Here is a 19739-nt window from a genome sequence, read left to right on the forward strand (position 1 = left end):
CCCTGCGTCTCACAACACACACACACACCACACACACACACACGCAGCAAAGTGATGGAGCTGATGATGAAGATGTAAGTGAAGTGCAGAACTTTAATGACATCTTGCAGTTTTAGATTAAAGTCAGTAGAAGTAAAAGATGATTCCTGACATCAGGACGCCCTCTAGTGTTCAGAATAAACTACATGGTCAATAATAAAAAAACACTAAGACGAGAGATGCATGTCATATTTTTAGCATAAAAATCATAATCACATATTAAAACCAGCACAACAAACTTATGACATACACCTACAATCAAGCTTCATAAATATGTGACAGTTTTTGTCAAATTCACGCAGATTAATGTCATTTAAAGCTGACAGCATCAGTTTTAACTATACAAGCTTTCTGTGGAAAAAAAAAGATATATTTTAGTTTTACAAGAAAAAACTATTTCACTCTTCCAACTTCAATAAGATGATTTACACTGAACTGAGCGTGTAACTTTCCATCTCTGTAAATATTTTTGACATTTCTGAGCATGACAAAATTGTTTTTACTCTCATTTGTTATGTTCTGTGAGCACTGAGACGGCGACAGAGATTCAGAAATGTTTGAAGGGTTTACCGTCCGTCTCGTGTCTGGTGTTCAGATCACTCTTCAGATCCAGGACTTCAGTCTCAAACACAGGGACACGATCCACTTCATCACAGTCCTGATTCTGAAGCACATCACTCAATCACTCAATCATCTAAATCTGTGCCACATGAATCTTATTCATATAATAATTCTAATCTCGTGTAAGTCTGAGGGGCTCACAGTTGTCGGGTGTCAGTGCTAGAAAGCGTCTGGTGTTGTCCGTCTCGTTGCTGCTCATCCTGAGACCGGCGGTCTGTAAGGTGTGTGAGTGTTAGTGAAGCACGCAGACGTCTGTGTGTGTGTGTGTGTGTGTGTGTGTGTGTGTGAACTACAGACGGACCTGGAGCTCCTGCCACAGTCTCTGGTGCTGCTGTCTTCCTCTCTGCTTCACCTCTCTCTCCGCTGACGCCTTGAGAGCCAGAACACGGTCCAGCCTCTTCATCTTCTTTATGGCTTCTCTCAACTCCGGATCTTCATTCTCTTCATCGGACTCTTCTGTGAAATAATCAAAACATACTCAAATATTGAACTGGAAGATCTGAATGTTGAGATGAAAGCTCTGTGCAGACCTTGATCAGAGCTGTTTTCTGCGGTAAGATCAGTCGTGTCCCGGTGAACCTGCTTTAGGAGACAGTCATTAGATCATTAGTGCTCTCCGTCTCCAGACGCTCAGATGAAGAGATGAAGGAGCTTCTCTACCTCGGCGTGTGTGACGTCAGGACTGAGCACCTCCAGAGATCTGGGCCCATCTCGACTCAATCTTCTGATCTCACTGGAGGCCGGCCGAGAGATATCGTCCAGAAACCCCTTTGTGATGTCCATCCGGTCCACAGACACTGGAACACCATCAGAAGATGAGCCTCAGACACACAAACCTCTCAAAGTTCGTCCAAAACTTTTCATCAATCCCAGGATATGCATTTTTTAAATCAACCATTCGGTTTGCACTGGTTACAATGATAATTCTTGATATCATTAAATTAATGTTTAAATGGTGCAAATGTAATTCTGAATTCAACACTCAGCATTTCCACGAGTAGAAATTGCATTTGTAACATCAATAAAGTTGCATTTTAACTAGTGAAAACTGAGTTGTTTTATAGCTGAAATGGTTATTCTTGATATATTTTTGTAATTTTTGATATCATGAATTAATGTTTAACTGGTGAAAATGTAGCTCCAGATATCAACAATGTGCTATGAGTTTATGTATGTACTGTAAACACATAAAATATAGAACTTTGTTTAGCATATTACTATACAGCTGTCACACAGCAGCTCTTAGATATTATTGTGTGTTTAGTCACGTGTCAGAAAGTCAGCGGAGGGGGGGTCGGATTGTTTTCGCCGGTGGGCGTGGCTTTCAGATTATGACGCCTGTCGCTCTGTCTATAGTATTTAGAATATAAATAGAATACTTAGTCTAAATCATTATAATTTTTTGATTATAGGTGTACCTCAGAGAACTTATAAATAATAAACAATAATAATCAATGCAGTTCATGGGCCCTTTAACACTTGATGATTGCTGATGATGTCAGACCTTGATCAGTGAGCAGTTTCTCCGCCGAACAGCCGCTGCTCTCCTCCTCAGAAACCTGTGGATCCTGGACAGATGATCACAGCACGCTATCTCTGACTGAAGCTAGTGTGTGTGTGTGTGTGTGTGTGTGTGTGTGTTTTGTGTGTGTGTGTGTGTGTGTGTGTGTGTGTGTGTGTGTGTGTGTGTGTGTGCATTACTGACCGCTCGTGCTGTGATGATCTCCAGGGTCCGACACACATCACCCGCAGAAACCTCCATATCAGACACTGCAGCACATTTACACGCACTTACAGTATGTGAATACCTACTATCTCCAATAAACCATGCCTGGATATATATATTACAGGTAAATCGGTCTCTCACACGGGGAACGTCTCTCTGGAGGAGTGTTTCGCTTGTTTACACTGAGCGCACCGCTGTATCCAGGGACGCCAGAGTCCCGGATGCCAGTAACGGTCCGAATCCCCTCAGGAAATTTTACTGAAGCGATAATAAGGACTTTCGTTTAGAATAACGTCAAAGTGACGGAGAGACTCTGAGAGAATTTTTGAAGCCGAATTGAGACGATAAAAGGGGAATTTCTTTGAGTCTAAACGCTTTCTGGAGCGAATTTTCGAACACCGTGACAGACTGTCGCCACAAGAGCGCGCAAAACTACCGGGCACGAGCAGCGCGCGAACAAGAGCTTAGATCACAGACTAACAAACCAAAAACTATTTAAACCTGAAAAATCACATTATATATATATATATATATATATATATATATATATATATACATATATACCCTCCCCCTCAACCAAAAAAAGAAATATAAATCCTTTGTTTTTTCAAAAAGCATTAAAATATGCATGTTTGTTAAAAAAGTCCTAAAAATTCTAACACACAGATTATTGCTAATATATATATATATTATATATATATATATATATATATATATATATATATATATTTTTTTTTTTTTTTTTTTTTTTTTTTTACTTTTAAATCTTTTCGCATATACAAATGATGTAAATGGACACTGAAAACTGTTTTATGTCATTAGCAAACACAAACAGGTCACTATACCTTCATCCTTTAACAGAAGAGATTTATAACAACCCCCCCCCCCCACCCAACACACACACACACACACACAAAAGAATATAATAGCATCTATATTTATTTCAACAGCATTAAAATATGTATTTTGGTGCGATTTTGCTGTTATAACCCTTATTTCATTCATTTATCCCAGTGTTTGAATTGTCGTGAATTATATTTGTCATAATTGACTAATCAATTAGTCAGATGAACAAATACTTAAACCCAAATGGATACCTGGACAATTTTCGATCTTTTTTTGACCGCATCACACTGAGACAGCACTCATTAAGATAATAAATGATATTCGCTTTAAATTCTGACTCTGGCAAAATATCGGTGCTGGTATTGCTAGATCTCAGTGCTGCGTTTGACACTGTCGATCATAACATACTACTAGAGAGACTGGAAAACTGGGTCTGGCTTTCTGGGATGGTACTCAAATGGTTCAGATCATACTTAGAAGGGAGAGGCTATTATGTGAGTATAGGAGAGCATAAGTCTAAGTGGACGTCCATGACATGCGGAGTCCCACAAGGCCGGTTCTAGCACCGCTCTTGTTTAGCCTGTATATGCTTCCACTAAAAAAAATAATGAGAAAGAACCAAATTGCCTAAATCACAGCTATGCTGATGATACCCAGATTTACCTAGCCTTATCTCCAAATGACTACACGCCCATTGACTCCCTCTGCCAATGCATTGATGAAATTAATAGTTGGATGTGCCAGAACTTTCTTCAGTTAAACAAAGAAAAAACTGAAGTCATTGCATTTGGAAACAAAGATGAAGTGTTCAAGGTGAATGCATACCTTGACTCTAGGGGTCAAACAACTAAAAATCAAGTCAGGAATCTTGGTGTGATTCTGGAGACAGACCTTAGTTTCAGTAGTCATGTCAAAGCAGTAACTAAATCAGCATACTATCATCTAAAAAACATCGCAAGAATTAGATGTTTTGTTTCCAGTCAAGACTTGGAGAAACTTGTTCATGCCTTTATCACCAGCAGGGTGGACTATTGTAATGGGCTCCTCACTGGCCTTCCCAAAAAGAGCATTAGACAGCTGCAGCTCATCCAGAACACTGCTGCCAGGATTCTGACTAGAACCAGAAAATCTGAGCATATCACACCAGTCCTCAGGTCCTTACACTGGCTTCCAGTTACATTTAGGATTCATTTTAAAGTACTTTTACTCGTGTATAAGTCACTAAATGACCTAGGACCGAAATATATTTCAGATATGTTCACTGAATATAAACCTAACAGAGCACTCAGATCACTAGGATCAAGTCAGTTAGAAATACCAAGGGTTCACACAAAACAAGGGGAGTCCTCCTTTAGTTACTATGCTGCCCCGCAGATCAGATGTGCTACAACACTAGTCACATTTAAATCTAGACTCAAAACGCATCTGTTTAGCTGTGCATTTATTGAATGAGCACTGTGCAATGTCCGAACTGATTGCACTATATTTTCACTGTTTTTTTTTTATTTTATTTTATGTAAAATAATTTTCTGTTTTAAATTCATTTTAAATAAGTCAATTTTTTTTGTAATTTAAAGTTTTAAAATTGCTTGTTTTATTCTTGTTCTTAATTATTATTTTACTTTCTTTTATATTAAGCACTTTGAATTACCATTGTGTACGAAATGTGCTATATACATAAACTTGCCTTGCCTAATCACGTGTTTTTTGTTCAAAGTAGAGCCTACGTTAAAAAAAAATGCAATTAGCTTTAATTGTTGAGACAAAAATGACGCTGTATTGTTGTGCGCGTGCCCAGTAGGTTTTGTTGTGTACCAACTAGCCTAGCGTGAGTGGGCGGGGCTTGATCAGCGCTGTGTACGTGACGCCTGCGTGCGTGGCGTGCGCTGGTAAACAGATGCCATGTTGGTTTCGTAGAGATGAAGACGTGCGGAACATTATGGAGAGAGATTTCTGCTCTTTAACAGATTCTGAGGAGCTGCGCAGCTTCATCACACACTCGGAGAGGTGAACGAACACACACACACACACACACATTCTGATCTCAATGCAGAACATACACACACACAGCTTTGATGAAGCTGTATCAACAACACGACTGACTCACAAGTGCATTAATGTTCATTATATAAATTAATCAACTGTCATCTGTTGACAATGATTCAGATGAATGAGCTTATCATCCACATTTCTGAAAACCTTTTCAACTTATAAACTCTGAATATTAGCTCATTGCTGAAAGTGTCATACGTGTTCACTTGTAATGTTTACATTTCTTTAAAGTCATACACTAAAGATGTGTGTGTAAAGATATATATATATATATCACCATACACTCTTCAGCTAATTAATAACTGTAGTAAAAGACAGTAGTTTTGCATCACAAGTTTGCTAAAGGTTATGTTTACATATGCAAATGATTTATTCATATAATTAAATATGCACTCATTTGCATACAATTACAGAACAGAAATCTGAAGATTGCATAAAGTCAGTTTTAAAGCTCCTGTTTGATCTTTGTTTACATATTAAGAGTCAGAAGGGACTTTTAATCACTTCATAAAAAATAAAAAATATATTGAATCTTATTTTGCCATGGAATAAAAAAAATGCAAATACAACAAATAATAAAAAAAAAAAATTCTGTATCCCAGTTTGTACTTTATCTCTTAATTCTTTGATATAAACGCAGAATAATGAGATTTAAATAAAGAATGGCAAGATTAAAATATAAAGCAAATAAATAAATAAATAACCTTTTTAAGTTTTTTATTTCATGGTGGTAATCGAAAAATGAAGATCTAAACTCAGAATTTTGAGATAAAAACTTGCGATTATCTTTACAATGTTGTATTCTGTGGCACAAAATGGGTGTTCATATAAACAGACAGAAAACAGCAAGTTTTCAGGATTAAGATGTTGTTAAATCAGTGTTTATGAAACATAAACAGACCTTCAGAAGACAGAGAGGAGTAAAGCTGTAAAGTGTACACTGCGTAAGAGAAGCAACTCTTTGAAGCTGAAGTGTGTGGTGTTGTTGTGACAGGACCAAGACGCTGTTCGAGGAGATCCGTGCCTCCATCAGTAATAACACGGAGGGCGAGCGCTCGTTCTGGCGTCCGGTTCTGCCGTGGGGCGGTGTGTTTCACCATCAGAGCGGGACGCAAGGCCATCGCCTGCACGCCGCTGTACGTCAAGATCACCCTGAAGAACACATGCACCATCGACGGCTTCCTCATGCTCCTCTACGTCATCCTGAGAGACAACCACAGCTTCCCTCGAGAGCTGGGTCTGTTCCTGGGCCGCCGCTTCGTCCAGCACTTCCTGTACCTGATGGACTGCTGCGAGTACACCACCGTCAAGATGCTGTGGATCTGGGACCGCATGTCCAAGCGGCAGTACCGCTCCGAGGTCCACCACACGGCACTGGAGATCGACCTGTTCGGCAACGAGCACGAGAACTTCACCAAGAACCTGGAGAACCTGATGTCTAGCGCGCAGGAGAGCTGCTGCTCCAGCTGGACCTGCCCCAACCGCTTCCAGGAGCATCTTCACCAGACCATCAGCGTCAAGTACATCACGCTTCACACAACATCCAACACTCACCTGCACTCCATAGATGTTTGAGATGATTGACAGCTGTTTGTCTGTGTTTCTCTCAGTCCTCCTCATGAGCTTCCAGATAAAGATCCCATCCAGTCAGCGCTGGACGAGTTCTTCTGCCCGCGGCTGGAGCTCTGTGAAGAGCTGGAGTGAGTTTTTCAGAGTTTCTCCGAGGCTGATGCATCTGATCCGATCTCCTCGTCACGTCTGTGTGTGTGTGTGTGTGTGTGTTTCAGGTGCGAGGGTCTGAGGGAGTTCGGTCAGAGGTTCTTCTGTCACGGCCCGCCGCCCTTCGTCATCCTCAACATGCAGATGTGGCAGTCGGAGGATCTGTCGTACGTGCCGTATCACCTGGAGCTCTCCGAACAACGGTGACCTTTAGTGACCTTAGTCACATCCTCCTCATGATTCACTCGAGACACACGTCACCTCATCCTGAATGTGACTGGACAACAACTTCCAAAATCTTCCTACAAATTTAAGAACTATCCATGCACACACACACACGCACACAAAAAAATCATTTTAAAAAGCATTTTCACTTCAACTGCAGTTCTATAACTATATATATATTATGAATACAAATTATATATCATTTTATGGGAGATCATATATCTTGAATTAAATTATAAATAATGTAGTTAACACAAAACAGTTCCTCATTTGTGGTTATAATAATATTGATGCATACTGTGATTTATCGTCAAATTTTAATAGTGTAAGATTATTTTAATTAATAGTGTGTAGAATTATCCTAACTAGGCGTGTTCTCTGAGCTTGTGTCTGTAGGTCGTTCCCAGAGCGCGTGTCTGTAGGCGTGTTCCCCGAGCGTGTGTTCCCCGAGCGCGTGTCTGTAGGGGCGTTCTCCGAGCGTGTGTCTGTAGGGGCGTTCCCCGAGCGCGTGTCTGTAGGGGCGTTCTCCGAGCGTGTGTCTGTAGGGGCGTTCCCCGAGCGCGTGTCTGTAGGCGTGTTCCCCGAGCGTGTGTTCCCCGAGCGCGTGTCTGTAGGGGTGTTCTCTGAGCGTGTGTCTGTAGGCGTGTTCCCCGAGCGCGTGTCTGTAGGGGCGTTCTCCGAGCGTGTGTCTGTAGGGGCGTTCCCCGAGCGCGTGTCTGTAGGCGTGTTCCCCGAGCGCGTGTCTGTAGGCGTGTTCCCCGAGCGCGTGTCTGTAGGGGCATTCCCCGAGCGCATGTCTGTAGGCGTGTTCCCCGAGCGTGTGTCTGTAGGCGTGTTCCCCGAGCGCGTGTCTGTAGGCGTGTTCCCCGAGCGTGTGTTCCCCGAGCGCGTGTCTGTAGGGGCGTTCCCCGAGCGCATGTCTGTAGGCGTGTTCCCCGAGCGCGTGTCTGTAGGCGTGTTCCCGAGCGTGTGTTCCCCGAGCGCGTGTCCTGTAGGGGCGTTCCCCGAGCGCGTGTCTGTAGGCGTGTTCCCCGAGCGCGTGTCTGTAGGCGTGTTCCCCGAGCGTGTGTTCCCCGAGCGTGTGTCTGTAGGGGCGTTCCCCGAGCGCGTGTCTGTAGGCGTGTTCCCCGAGCGTGTGTTCCCCGAGCGCGTGTCCTGTAGGGGCGTGTCTGTAGGGGCGTTCCCCGAGCGCGTGTCTGTAGGCGTGTTCCCCGAGCGCGTCTGTAGGGCGTGTTTCCCGAGCGTGTGTCTGTAGGGGCGTTCCCCGAGCGTGTGTCTGTAGGGGTGTTCCCCGAGCGAGTGTCTGTAGGGGCGTTCCCCGAGTGCGTGTCTGTAGGCGTGTTCCCAGAGCGCGTTGTCTGTAGGCGTGTTCCCCGAGCGTGTGTCTGTAGGTGTGTTTCCCCGAGCGCGTCTGTAGGCGTGTTTCCTGAGCGTGTGTCTGTAGGGGCGTTCCCCGAGCGCGTGTCTGTAGGGGCGTTCCCCGAGCGCGTGTCTGTAGGCGCGTTCCCCGAGCGTGTGTCTGTAGGGGCGTTCCCCGAGCGGATGTCTGTAGGGGTGTTTCCCGAGCGTGTGTCTGTAGGGGCGTTCCCCGAGCGTGTGTCTTTAGGGGCGTTCCCCGAGCGTGTGTCTGTAGGCGTGTTTCCCCGAGTGTGTGTCTGTAGGCGTGTTCCCCGAGTGTGTGCCTGTAGGCGTGTTCGCCGAGCGTGTGTCTGTAGGCGTGTTCCCCGAGCGTGTGTCTGTAGATGTGTTCTCTGAATGTGTGTCTATAGGGGTGTTCTCTGAGCGTGTGTCTGTAGATGTGTTCTCTGAATGTGTGTCTGTAGGTGTGTTCTCTGAATGTGTGTCTATAGGTGTGTTCTCCGAGCGTGTGTCTGTAAGGGTGTTCTCCGAGCGTGTGTCTGTAGGTGTGTTCTCTGAATGTGTGTCTGTAGGTGTGTTCTCTGAATGTGTGTCTGTAGGTGTGTTCTCTGAATGTGTGTCTATAGGGGTGTTCTCTGAGCGTGTGTCTGTAGATGTGTTCTCTGAATGTGTGTCTGTAGGGGTGTTCTCCGAGCGTGTGTCTGTAGATGTGTTCTCTGAATGTGTGTCTGTAGGTGTGTTCTCTGAATGTGTGTCTATAGGGGTGTTCTCTGAGCGTGTGTCTGTAGATGTGTTCTCTGAGCGTGTGTCTGTAGATGTGTTCTCTGAATGTGTGTCTGTAGGTGTGTTCTCCGAGCGCGTGTCTGTAGGGGTGTTCTCCGAGCGTGTGTCTGTAGGTGTGTTCTCCCGAGCGTGTGTCTGTAGGTGTGTTCTCTGAATGTGTGTCTATAGGGGTGTTCTCTGAGCGTGTGTCTGTAGATGTGTTCTCCGAGCGTGTGTCTGTAGGTGTGTTCTCTGAATGTGTGTCTATAGGGGTGTTCTCCGAGCGTGTGTCTGTAGATGTGTTCTCCGAGCGTGTGTCTGTAGGTGTGTTCTCTGAATGTGTGTCTATAGGGGTGTTCTCCGAGCGTGTGTCTGTAGATGTGTTCTCTGAATGTGTGTCTGTAGGTGTGTTCTCTGAATGTGTGTCTGTAGATGTGTTCTCTGAGCGTGTGTCTGTAGATGTGTTCTCAGAGCGTGTGTCTGTAGGTGTGTTCTCTGAATGTGTGTCTATAGGGGTGTTCTCCGAGCGTGTGTCTGTAGATGTGTTCTCCGAGCGTGTGTCTGTAGGTGTGTTCTCTGAATGTGTGTCTATAGGGGTGTTCTCCGAGCGTGGTGTCTGTAGATGTGTTCTCTGAATGTGTGTCTGTAGGTGTGTTCTCTGAATGTGTGTCTGTAGAATGTGTTCTCTGAGCGTGTGTCTGTAGATGTGTTCTCTGAATGTGTGTCTGTAGGTGTGTTCTCTGAATGGTGTGTCTGTAGATGTGTTCTCTGAGCATGTGTCTGTAGATGTGTTCTCTGAATGTGTGTCTGTAGGTGTGTTCTCTGAATGTGTGTCTGTAGATGTGTTCTCTGAGCGTGTGTCTGTAGATGTGTTCTCTGAGCGTGTGTCTGTAGATGTGTTCTTCTGAGCGTGTGTCTGTAGATGTGTTCTCTGAATGTGTGTCTGTAGGTGTGTTCTCCGAGCGTGTGTCTGTAGGTGTGTTCTCTGAATGTGTGTCTGTAGTGTGTTCTCCGAGCGTGTGTCTGTAGGTGTGTTTCTCTGAATGTGTGTCTGTAGATGTGTTCTCTGAGCGTGTGTCTGTAGATGTGTTCTCTGAGCGTGTGTCTGTAGGCGTGTTCTCTGAATGTGTGTCTATAGGGGTGTTCTCTGAGCGTGTGTCTGTAGATGTGTTCTCCGAGCGTGGTGTCTGTAGGTGTGTTCTCTGAATGTGTGTCTATAGGGGTGTTCTCCGAGCGTGTGTCTGTAGATGTGTTCTCTGAATGTGTGTCTGTAGGTGTGTTCTCTGAATGTGTGTCTGTAGATGTGTTCTCTGAGCGTGTGTCTGTAGATGTGTTCTCAGAGCGTGTGTCTGTAGGTGTGTTCTCTGAATGTGTGTCTATAGGGGTGTTCTCCGAGCGTGTGTCTGTAGATGTGTTCTCCGAGCGTGTGTCTGTAGGTGTGTTTCTCTGAATGTGTGTCTATAGGGGTGTTCTCCGAGCGTGTGTCTGTAGATGTGTTCTCTGAATGTGTGTCTGTAGGTGTGTTCTCTGAAATGTGTGTCTGTAGATGTGTTCTCTGAGCGTGTGTCTGTAGATGTGTTCTCTGAATGTGTGTCTGTAGGTGTGTTCTCTGAATGTGTGTCTGTAGATGTGTTCTCTGAGCATGTGTCTGTAGATGTGTTCTCTGAATGTGTGTCTGTAGGTGTGTTCTCTGAATGTGTGTCTGTAGATGTGTTCTCTGAGCGTGTGTCTGTAGATGTGTTCTCTGAGCGTGTGTCTGTAGATGTGTTCTCTGAGCGTGTGTCTGTAGATGTGTTCTCTGAATGTGTGTCTGTAGGTGTGTTCTCCGAGCGTGTGTCTGTAGGTGTGTTCTCTGAATGTGTGTCTGTAGATGTGTTCTCTGAGCGTGTGTCTGTAGATGTGTTCTCTGAGCGTGTGTCTGTAGGCGTGTTCTCTGAATGTGTGTCTATAGGGGTGTTCTCTGAGCGTGTCTCTGTAGATGTGTTCTCTGAGCGTGTGTCTGTAGGCGTGTTCTCTGAATGTGTGTCTATAGGGGTGTTCTCTGAGCGTGTGTCTGTAGGTGTGTTCTCTGAATGTGTGTCTATAGGGGTGTTCTCTGAGCGTGTGTCTGTAGATGGGTTCTCTGAGCGTGTGTCTGTAGGTGTGTTTTCTAAGTGTGTGGTTGTTGTTCCTCAGGTACTCACTGGAGGGAGCCACGCTCTTCAACAGAGAAGAGCATCATTATTCAGCAGCGTTTCAGATCGACGGCTTCTGGATGCACTACGACGGCCTGCGCAGCGACAACCTGGTGCTGCTCGACAAACCTCCCGAGTTCCTGCTGCTGTCCTCGCTCGTCTACATCAGGACCTCCGAGCGATGAACACAATATTCCCTTCAAAAATGAACTCTACTTCTGATGACAGTATATTTTTGTGCTTTCCAGTCATGTTTTATACTCCTCTGAATGATTGACTTTTGTATTTTTGTAAGCGATTCTCCGGTCTGTTTTCTACTGCTTGGAATCCAAGAGTCTGTGACGGTGGACTATAATAGTTCTGTGGATCAGAAACCTTCACGCAGTGCAGAAACATCTGTCATCCACACACAGACACAGACAGAAAGATCTAATAACTCATAGAATCCGCCTCCTACAGAAAGTCACTTGTTTTTAATCTTTTATTATTGTTGGTTTAAAGCTCTTTATCTACTTCACTACTTGCACTCATCATGACTAGATGGATTACTAGGTTTAGTTGAGGATTCGTTTACTGAAGCATGGCAACAGAACATTACAGATGTGTAAATCAATGTGCATTAATACTTTTATAATCAACATCAAATATCAGTCAGATATTGTATCTGCTGTCCCTGCAAATAAAAGTTTTTATGTTTGTAACCATGTGTCTTTGTGTTAAAGTGACCGTTCTATACTCTGCAGTGAATGGGTGCCGTCAGAATGAGAGTCTGATAAAAACATCACAATAATCCACAGCACTCCAGTCCATCAGTGAACATCTGGAGAAGACAAAACCTGAAACACATCCAGCATTAAGATGATTTTAACTCAAACACATAGAGTCTATAATCCATAATAACACTTCCTCCAGTGAAAAAGTGTTCTGGTCTGAATCAGGAGAGAAATCTGCACAGATCAAGCAGCGTTTAAACGGATCTAAACTAATCTGTGAGAGACAACAGCAGATGCACTTTTTCATATAGATGAACTATACCTTTGAATATGAAGCAGAAACACTCCGGACTCCTGCAGAATCATTTCCAGGCCTTTATTTCTTGACTGTTCGAGCTGCGACACACAGAAATAAACTGGCAAAAGTACACCATGCTCTCAACGCTTGATAAAATGTGAAAAATAAATACTGCATTAGTAGCTAAGGTTATCGGTTTTAGTTCCAGTAACAATCCACAGGTTTATAAAAATGCACTCTATTTCAAACACAAGCTGGACAGACAAACAGAAAAATAAAAATGTGGCAACATAATCATCATCATGAAAAATGATCAAAAAGTTTAAGACAGTGAGGGACTGATTCAGATGCCCTCGTGAGACGAGCACTTTTGGTGAGAGCGGTGATCACCCGATGCCTTCGTTTGCAGTTTGGTGTTTACACGTATGGCCTTGATCCCACGGGAAACCAGAGCAAGTGTTCACGGTCACGCCAGCGTGATTTCAGCTTCTCACCATCATCTGTCCTCCGATGGATCTGAAGCTCTCAGATCAACACGTTCAGCAGAAGGGAACTCCCAGATCACACACGACATTCATGGATGCAAGGAAATATTTCTTATTGCTAATCAAACACGGATCTTCTGATGAGCGTTGGTTCCCTTTGTGCCTCTGGATGAAGCTCACTAAAAATCATCTTGTGGACCGAGACACATCACACTTTTCATGTCCGATCAATCCAGAACACGCTTCTAAAGACAGTTTAGATCCAAAATCAACAACAACAGTGAGCAAACAGAAGCGTGGAGAGCTGTTCAGGTCAGTCACAGGATTCCCTAAACACCTTGGCAATTAATGACGGAAATAAAAAACAAGTTGAAGAAAAAGTCTTATTGCCTCAATGGAACTCAAAGGTCATATTTACACGGTTAGAAAATGGTTTGGTATCTCCACACAGCGGATCTGAAGAGACGCCGCAGGGGAAACAGCTCTGGAGACGCTGCATCTGTGTGAGGGTTTGACCCCATGTGACCGGAGTCTGACCTCACTCTGACCACACGCTACTGATGCTCCATCTGAACACACACAGACGAACAGCCACAGCAACAATACAACACGATCCTGGAGAGGAGATTAGCACCAGTCAGTATGAGACACACACACACACAGAGAGAGAGAGAGAGAGACACACACACAGAGAGAGAGAGAGAGAGAGAGAGAGAGACACACACAGAGAGAGAGAGAGAGAGAGAGAGAGAGACACACACACACACACAGAGAAAGAGAGAGAGAGAGAGAGAGACACACACACACACAGAGAGAGAGAGAGAGAGAGAGAGACACACACACACACACACACACACACACACACACAGTTGTAGTGTGTTTTACAGTGTTTAGCACATTCTAGTGTGAAAATAACTACATTTTGTACAATTAATATAAAATTAATAAATAAACGCCTGTCTTTCAGCAAAATATTTTGAATGCAAACAAAAAAAACAATTTTGTTTGTTTTCATGAAAAAAAAAATGATGACTGTGGTGAAACATGAGCTGCATGCACTCTGGTGAGATTCACTCATTTCCAGCACACACACACACACACACACACTCAGCTGTATGTGGAGGACAGAAGGCAGCCCTTATCAAGAGTCCCACGCTTCTCCTCTTGAAGCGTCGATTCATCTCAAACACACACACACACACACACACACACACACGTGCGTCCCTCATCAGTAGTCTTGTGATGTAAAGGGGAAGAGCGGGGGCTCCGCGTCCTCCGAGGGTCTGTGGAAGGCTCTGGTGATCATCTGACCGGCCGGAGGAGCAGGAAACACTCTCCTGAAACACTCCTCATGTCTCTGAGGGTCAGCCGTGTGGCCGGGGTCAAAGCGCGGTCAGGCCGAAGTTACAGCGGCAGTACATCATCCCGCTGGAGTCGTGCCAGCTGTCCGTGATGGGGTCGTACCGCTGCACCGCGCTCAGATACGAGGAGCCCGAGTGACCCCCAACAACATACAGATAGTTATCCACCACAGCAGAGCCCACGCCTGAGAAAACACACACACACACAGGTCAAACACACACACAATCACAGAAACAGTGTGAATTCAGGGCTCATATAACTGCATTCTTCATGATTGTGATGCATGATGATGGACAGGTCTGGTACGGTGCATGCATTACTCCTCATGTTCTGTAAATGTTCAGATCAGTGTGTATCTGTGATCTCACCGGTGCGCGGCTCGTTCATGGGTCGACACGCCGTCCACTGGTTCAGCTGCGGGTCGTAGCGCTCGATGCTGGACAGATGAGACACGCCGTTGTGTCCTCCCACCACGAAGATGAAGCCCAGCGTCACCCCCACGCCGAAGTTAATGCGCTTATCTGACATCGGCGCCACCATATCCCATGAGTCTCTGCTCGGGTCGTATCTCTCCACACTGAAACACACACCGATCAGAGGATCACAGGTTCAGTAGCTGAACATAATTCCTCCCAGAATGCAGTGCGGCGGAGGTACCTGTTCATGTGGGCGGGGCCGTAATCCTCCGATGGCGTAGATCATGCCGTCCAGCGCGGGCGGTGGCGAAGCAGCTGCGTGATTTGGTCATGGGTGCCACCGGCTGCCAGTCCTTGAGCTTGGGCGCGTACTTCTCCACAGACTGCAGGTAGTTCTGTCCGTCGTATCCTCCGAGGGCGTACAGGCTCGCCCGCCAGCACCAGCCACACCCAGCGTGCTTCCTGCACTCCGCCATGCGCTCCACAGACGCCCAGGTGTTGCTGTCGGGGTCCAGCGCTCCACGCTGCTCTCGTCCGCCGCGGTAGCTGATGCCCTGACGCATGTGTGTGGCGATGCCCCCCACCACCATTACACCTTTCTGCCTCCCAGAACCCGCCACACCGAACTCACAGCGCGGCACGCTGAGCGGAAGCCAGACCGAGCCACGAGTCCGTCTGCGGGAAGAACATCTCCACGCTGACACACACACACATCATGAACACACACACTCACACTGAAAGCTATGTGTAGTGTTAGTTAACTCTAGCTGTGATCCCGTGTTGGTGTGGTGGTGGTGGGGGTCCACCTCTCCAGCGTGGCGAAGAGCCCGGCCTTTCCTCCCACGGCCCAGCAGGACTTTGGGAGCGCAGCGCGGCCGTGTGGACAGCATGGTCTGGTAGGAGAGCGGTGCTCGGGCATGAAGTGGTACTTGAGCGCCTCGTTGAGCAGGTGTTTGCAGGCGTGTGGTCGTTCGGATCAAGGTGATTGGCCTCGTACAGCCGCGTCAGGAACTTGACGCTCAGCAGCGGGAGCCGCACACAGTGTAGGAGCGGCGCCAGGTATTGCTGTCTCTCGGTCAGATCGTACTTGATCCAGGACTCCAGCGCATAGACACACTCTCCTCCGTCAGCACGTTCAGGCAGTCGTTGGACACGAGTGTCGTCCAGCTCGGCGCGCGTCAGCTCCCAGGAACTCCTCCGTCTGGCACACCTCCTCGAAGTGCTGGCAGATGAATTTGCTGGCAGATAGACACAGCTCGTGGCAGCCGTAGGTCTCGGCGAAGCGTGAGATGCCGATGCAGTTCCCTGCGTCCAGCTGACTCTCCAGGAAGCTGCAGCACTCCTTCACAACCAGCTTGACCTGCAGCAGGTTGGCGGGCAGGAAGTAGAGACTCCACGGTTTCCTGTGAGATGAAGACGGTTCCTGTGTAGGCGTACTCCACTATGGCCTGACGAGAGACGGAAACAGAACACATTTCATCAGTTACCGACTGCATGGGTCTCAAATATAGTCCCTGGTCCATGAGCTTATACTACTGTTCTAGCTACTAAAATAGTTCAGTTTTGTATGCAATGAGTATAAATCATTGTGTTTGTTGTTTCTGGACATATAGGGAGTGGTCCAGAAGAGATCTGACTGCATGTTGTACTGGTTTGTGTGTGTGTCAGCTGACCTTGAGAGCGGCTTCATCCACACCACTGGAACTCCACCTCAGACGTCTCTTTCTCCGACAGGTTCCCGGTGAACATGGCCTTGAAGTACGGGCTGATGCTGGCCAGCACTACTCTGTGTGCGTGGATCTTGGCGTCTCCGACCCGCCAGCACGATGTCACAGAGCTCGTGATCCTGGCGCAGGAGCTGAAGACCCTGCAGGAGCTGCTCGGAGTGAGGACGCATCAGGCTCACAAACATGTACGGCTCGGCCTGCTGCTCCATCTGAGACACACACACAGAGCTCTGAGCCTCTCCTCACAACACACAGAGCTGCGTCACACACCTACAGACTCACAGAGACAGGGATGATGGGACATTAAACCCCCAGGAGCTCCGCAGATGAACAGACAGCAGCCGTCAGGAGACATGTTCACTACAGAACACAACTATCATCACGTGTCACTGGCACACACTCACAAAACACCACACCTCTGCTTCTGACACTGCAAAACATATTCAAAAGGTAACTGGATCTTATTAAATCTCACTTTTTCCAACTTTTCTTACAATTCTGACCAAAGACAACTATAAAAAAGTCAGAATTGTGAGAAATAGACTCAGAACTGTGAGACATGAATTCAAAATAGTGAGATTTTAATTAAAAACGGCAAGATATATACTCATAATTACCCGACAAACTAATAAATGCAAAATTCTAAACAAATTTTTGAGGTTAAAAACTCATAAATGCAAGATATAAAATCATCATTGTCAGATTAAAAACTAATAATTACAAGAACTAAAATAATAATTTGAGATAAAAAAAATCAAGATATAAACTCATAATTGCTGTATAAGACTGTAAGATATAAACATCATGAATTTAAGTAAAAATAATTGAGATAAAATTCTCAATGACCTTTTTTATTTCTTTATTCCATTGTTGTTGTTAATTGTACTTTTAAATGTATATCTTGCAATAAATAAACCAATAGTTAATGTATACCTTTTTTAATACCATTTTATTGCCTGTTTATTATTGTAAGATTGTACGTTTTATTTTTCCTGTCATCACTTGTATCTGCACACACTCATTCAATAAAATCAGCTCAGACTGTAAATATATCTCCCGTGATCTCGAGGAGGCTTTCTCTGTGTGCTCTACAGACTCAAGTGTGTACTCGACCCCTGTCTAGGGAACACACGATCCCTATGTAGACAGGCAGCCTCAGCGCCCTAAATGTGACACACCTCCACGAACAGCAGAGATCACATCAGGAGTGACGAGTGTCAATATCAGACATCACAACCATCTTCATCAGTCAGCTGAAGAGAACCAATAAAGCTGTTGCTAGCATTAGGCATCAGAGCTCAGCTTGTGACAGACGCGCGCCTCACACCCGCTCAAACGCTCATTTAGAGAACTAAAGTGCAGCAATAAAGAGTTCATTCATTGTTTACCTGTGTGTCTGGCTGATTTCTGGCAGTTTGGAGCACAACACGGCCGCGACTGTCAGGAAAACAAACAGAAATCGGCGCGCCCGTCACTTCCGGGAAATAAGCGCGGGGAGCCCCAAATAAAAGCTCTGACGCGACTGCGCTTTAAAAATAACTTTTATCTTAAAATTGCAGCTCAGGTGCAGATAATGCGTTAAATAGTATAATAATAACATCAATACACTATCGTGCGCATATAACAATAATAATAATAATAATAATAATCAGAATATTAAGTCTTTGAATCTTTGTTATTATTTGTACTTTTTAAGCCCAGATGAAGCCGAAATAACAATACGTTTTCGAAAGCGAATGCACGGTTTATTCAAATGAAAGCGTTGCTGTCTCTGATTTAACACGCAAATACCTATGTAATGTAGAACTACACCTCCCACAATGCACTGCGCACGCCCACCAGACAGAGCGGGTCAGGGGGGGCGCGTCGCCATGGCAGCGGCTGGTTGTGACATCAGCGCCATTTTGCTTGAGTGTTGTGATGGAAGCAGCGAGAAAATCAGAATCCTACAGAAAAACACCGAAAATCGGACGCGAATCCGGAGCAGAAGAAGCAGATTCGGTGAATCAGACCGCGTCGCGTAGAGACTCGCACACAATCTGGACAGAAGTCGGAGCGATCTGCGATAATAGGTTTGATTTCTCACTAAAACACGTCAGGCATTTCAGTCAGTTTCGTGTGTAAATGTGCTTGGGTTTTTTAAATAGTGTATTGTAGATTAATTCTGCGCGTGTTGTCGATTTGCTTAAAAAAAACACGAAAATCCAAACAATCGTCGATGATGAATGAGATTGATTAGTGTTGTAGAATGTGTGTTAGATGAGAGAGAGAATCTGAGTGAATTTAGAAGAGACACAGCTGGTTTCCCCCGAGAACTCTCAGATTATTCGTCACTGATCGATGAATAAACTCTTTCTGGGGTTTGAGTCCGTTACTGATTACATATTACATTACAGAAAGAGTAGTCCGTAATGTAATCCGTTATTTAAAATTAAAAAAAAATCATTTATCACATCACATCACTCAAGATACTAAAAAAAGTCTATTTTATTTGTGTTTACCTGCGTGTCATGTGCATTAACCAACGTCAGAGAACCGTGTTTCTTAATTATTAAAAATATTAGCTGTAAGGGGTTCTTCAGTAAATAGAATAGCTGCAAGAGGTTGAGATGACAAACGAGTTTGGGACCCCTGTATAACATGTGAATAAGAAATTAGTGGATTTGTGCATTAGAAAACAAAAGTCTTCGAAGACATAACAGTATAATTACAGCAGAATGTGTTCAGCTGCTCTCTGTCAATCATCTCAACAGCCTCAGCTGTGCTTTACACACAGCTGTCTCTCTCTCTCACACACACACAAACACACTCACATCTGATCTGATGTTTTCCTGATGACTCCAGGTGTGTCGCTGCATCATGTGACTCTTCCGTCCCTCGTCAGCATGAGCGGTGCGTCCGTGTCTCCGTCTGGCTCTCTTGATGAATGATGTACGGGCTGATTCCCCAGGAGTTACACGCACAGCTCCTGGACTCCAGAACTATCAGAGCCGGACCAGCGGCGTGGAGGAGCTGAAGAACATCCTCCTGGAGCTGGATCTCCAGCAGCTCTCCTCCGCCAGCATCCTGGACTTCATACAGTTCTTACGCAAGCTCCTGGACGACAGCAACTTCAGGGTCCTGTGCGGAGCGCTGCAGCTCATCAACCTGCTGATCCAGAAGCTGGAGAGCCATGTGGAGCGCTATTATAAGGAGATCGTGAGCGTGACGGTGCG

General features: G+C 45.3%; 1 protein-coding gene, 1 long non-coding RNA gene and 2 pseudogenes across 2 annotated transcripts; 1 reads left to right on the plus strand and 3 right to left on the minus strand.

The window, feature by feature from the left end:
• Window positions 1-801: 801 nt before the first annotated feature.
• Window positions 802-2593, minus strand: LOC113102203 (fibrous sheath-interacting protein 1-like; the record flags this gene model as incomplete). The annotated part of the gene is made up of 6 exons (XM_026265767.1): window positions 2366-2593; window positions 2165-2228; window positions 1321-1457; window positions 1191-1242; window positions 962-1116; window positions 802-874 (listed from the first exon to the last, which is right to left on the minus strand). Coding segments are annotated over exons 1-6 (538 nt in total), but the record flags the coding sequence as incomplete, so codon positions are not given.
• A 2524-nt stretch (window positions 2594-5117) lies between these two features.
• On the plus strand, window positions 5118-12221 carry LOC113102201 (uncharacterized protein C14orf28 homolog; annotated as a pseudogene).
• Window positions 12081-12782, minus strand: LOC113102202 (uncharacterized). The gene is made up of 2 exons (XR_003290719.1): window positions 12559-12782; window positions 12081-12359 (listed from the first exon to the last, which is right to left on the minus strand). It is a non-coding gene; the product is annotated as an uncharacterized LOC113102202 (long non-coding RNA).
• A 691-nt stretch (window positions 12783-13473) lies between these two features.
• On the minus strand, window positions 13474-18331 carry LOC113102204 (kelch-like protein 28; annotated as a pseudogene).
• Between the last annotated feature and the right edge of the window lie 1408 nt (window positions 18332-19739).

Source organism: Carassius auratus, unplaced genomic scaffold (genome assembly GCF_003368295.1).
Source record: "Carassius auratus strain Wakin unplaced genomic scaffold, ASM336829v1 scaf_tig00217694, whole genome shotgun sequence".
Classification (NCBI taxonomy): domain Eukaryota; kingdom Metazoa; phylum Chordata; class Actinopteri; order Cypriniformes; family Cyprinidae; genus Carassius; species Carassius auratus.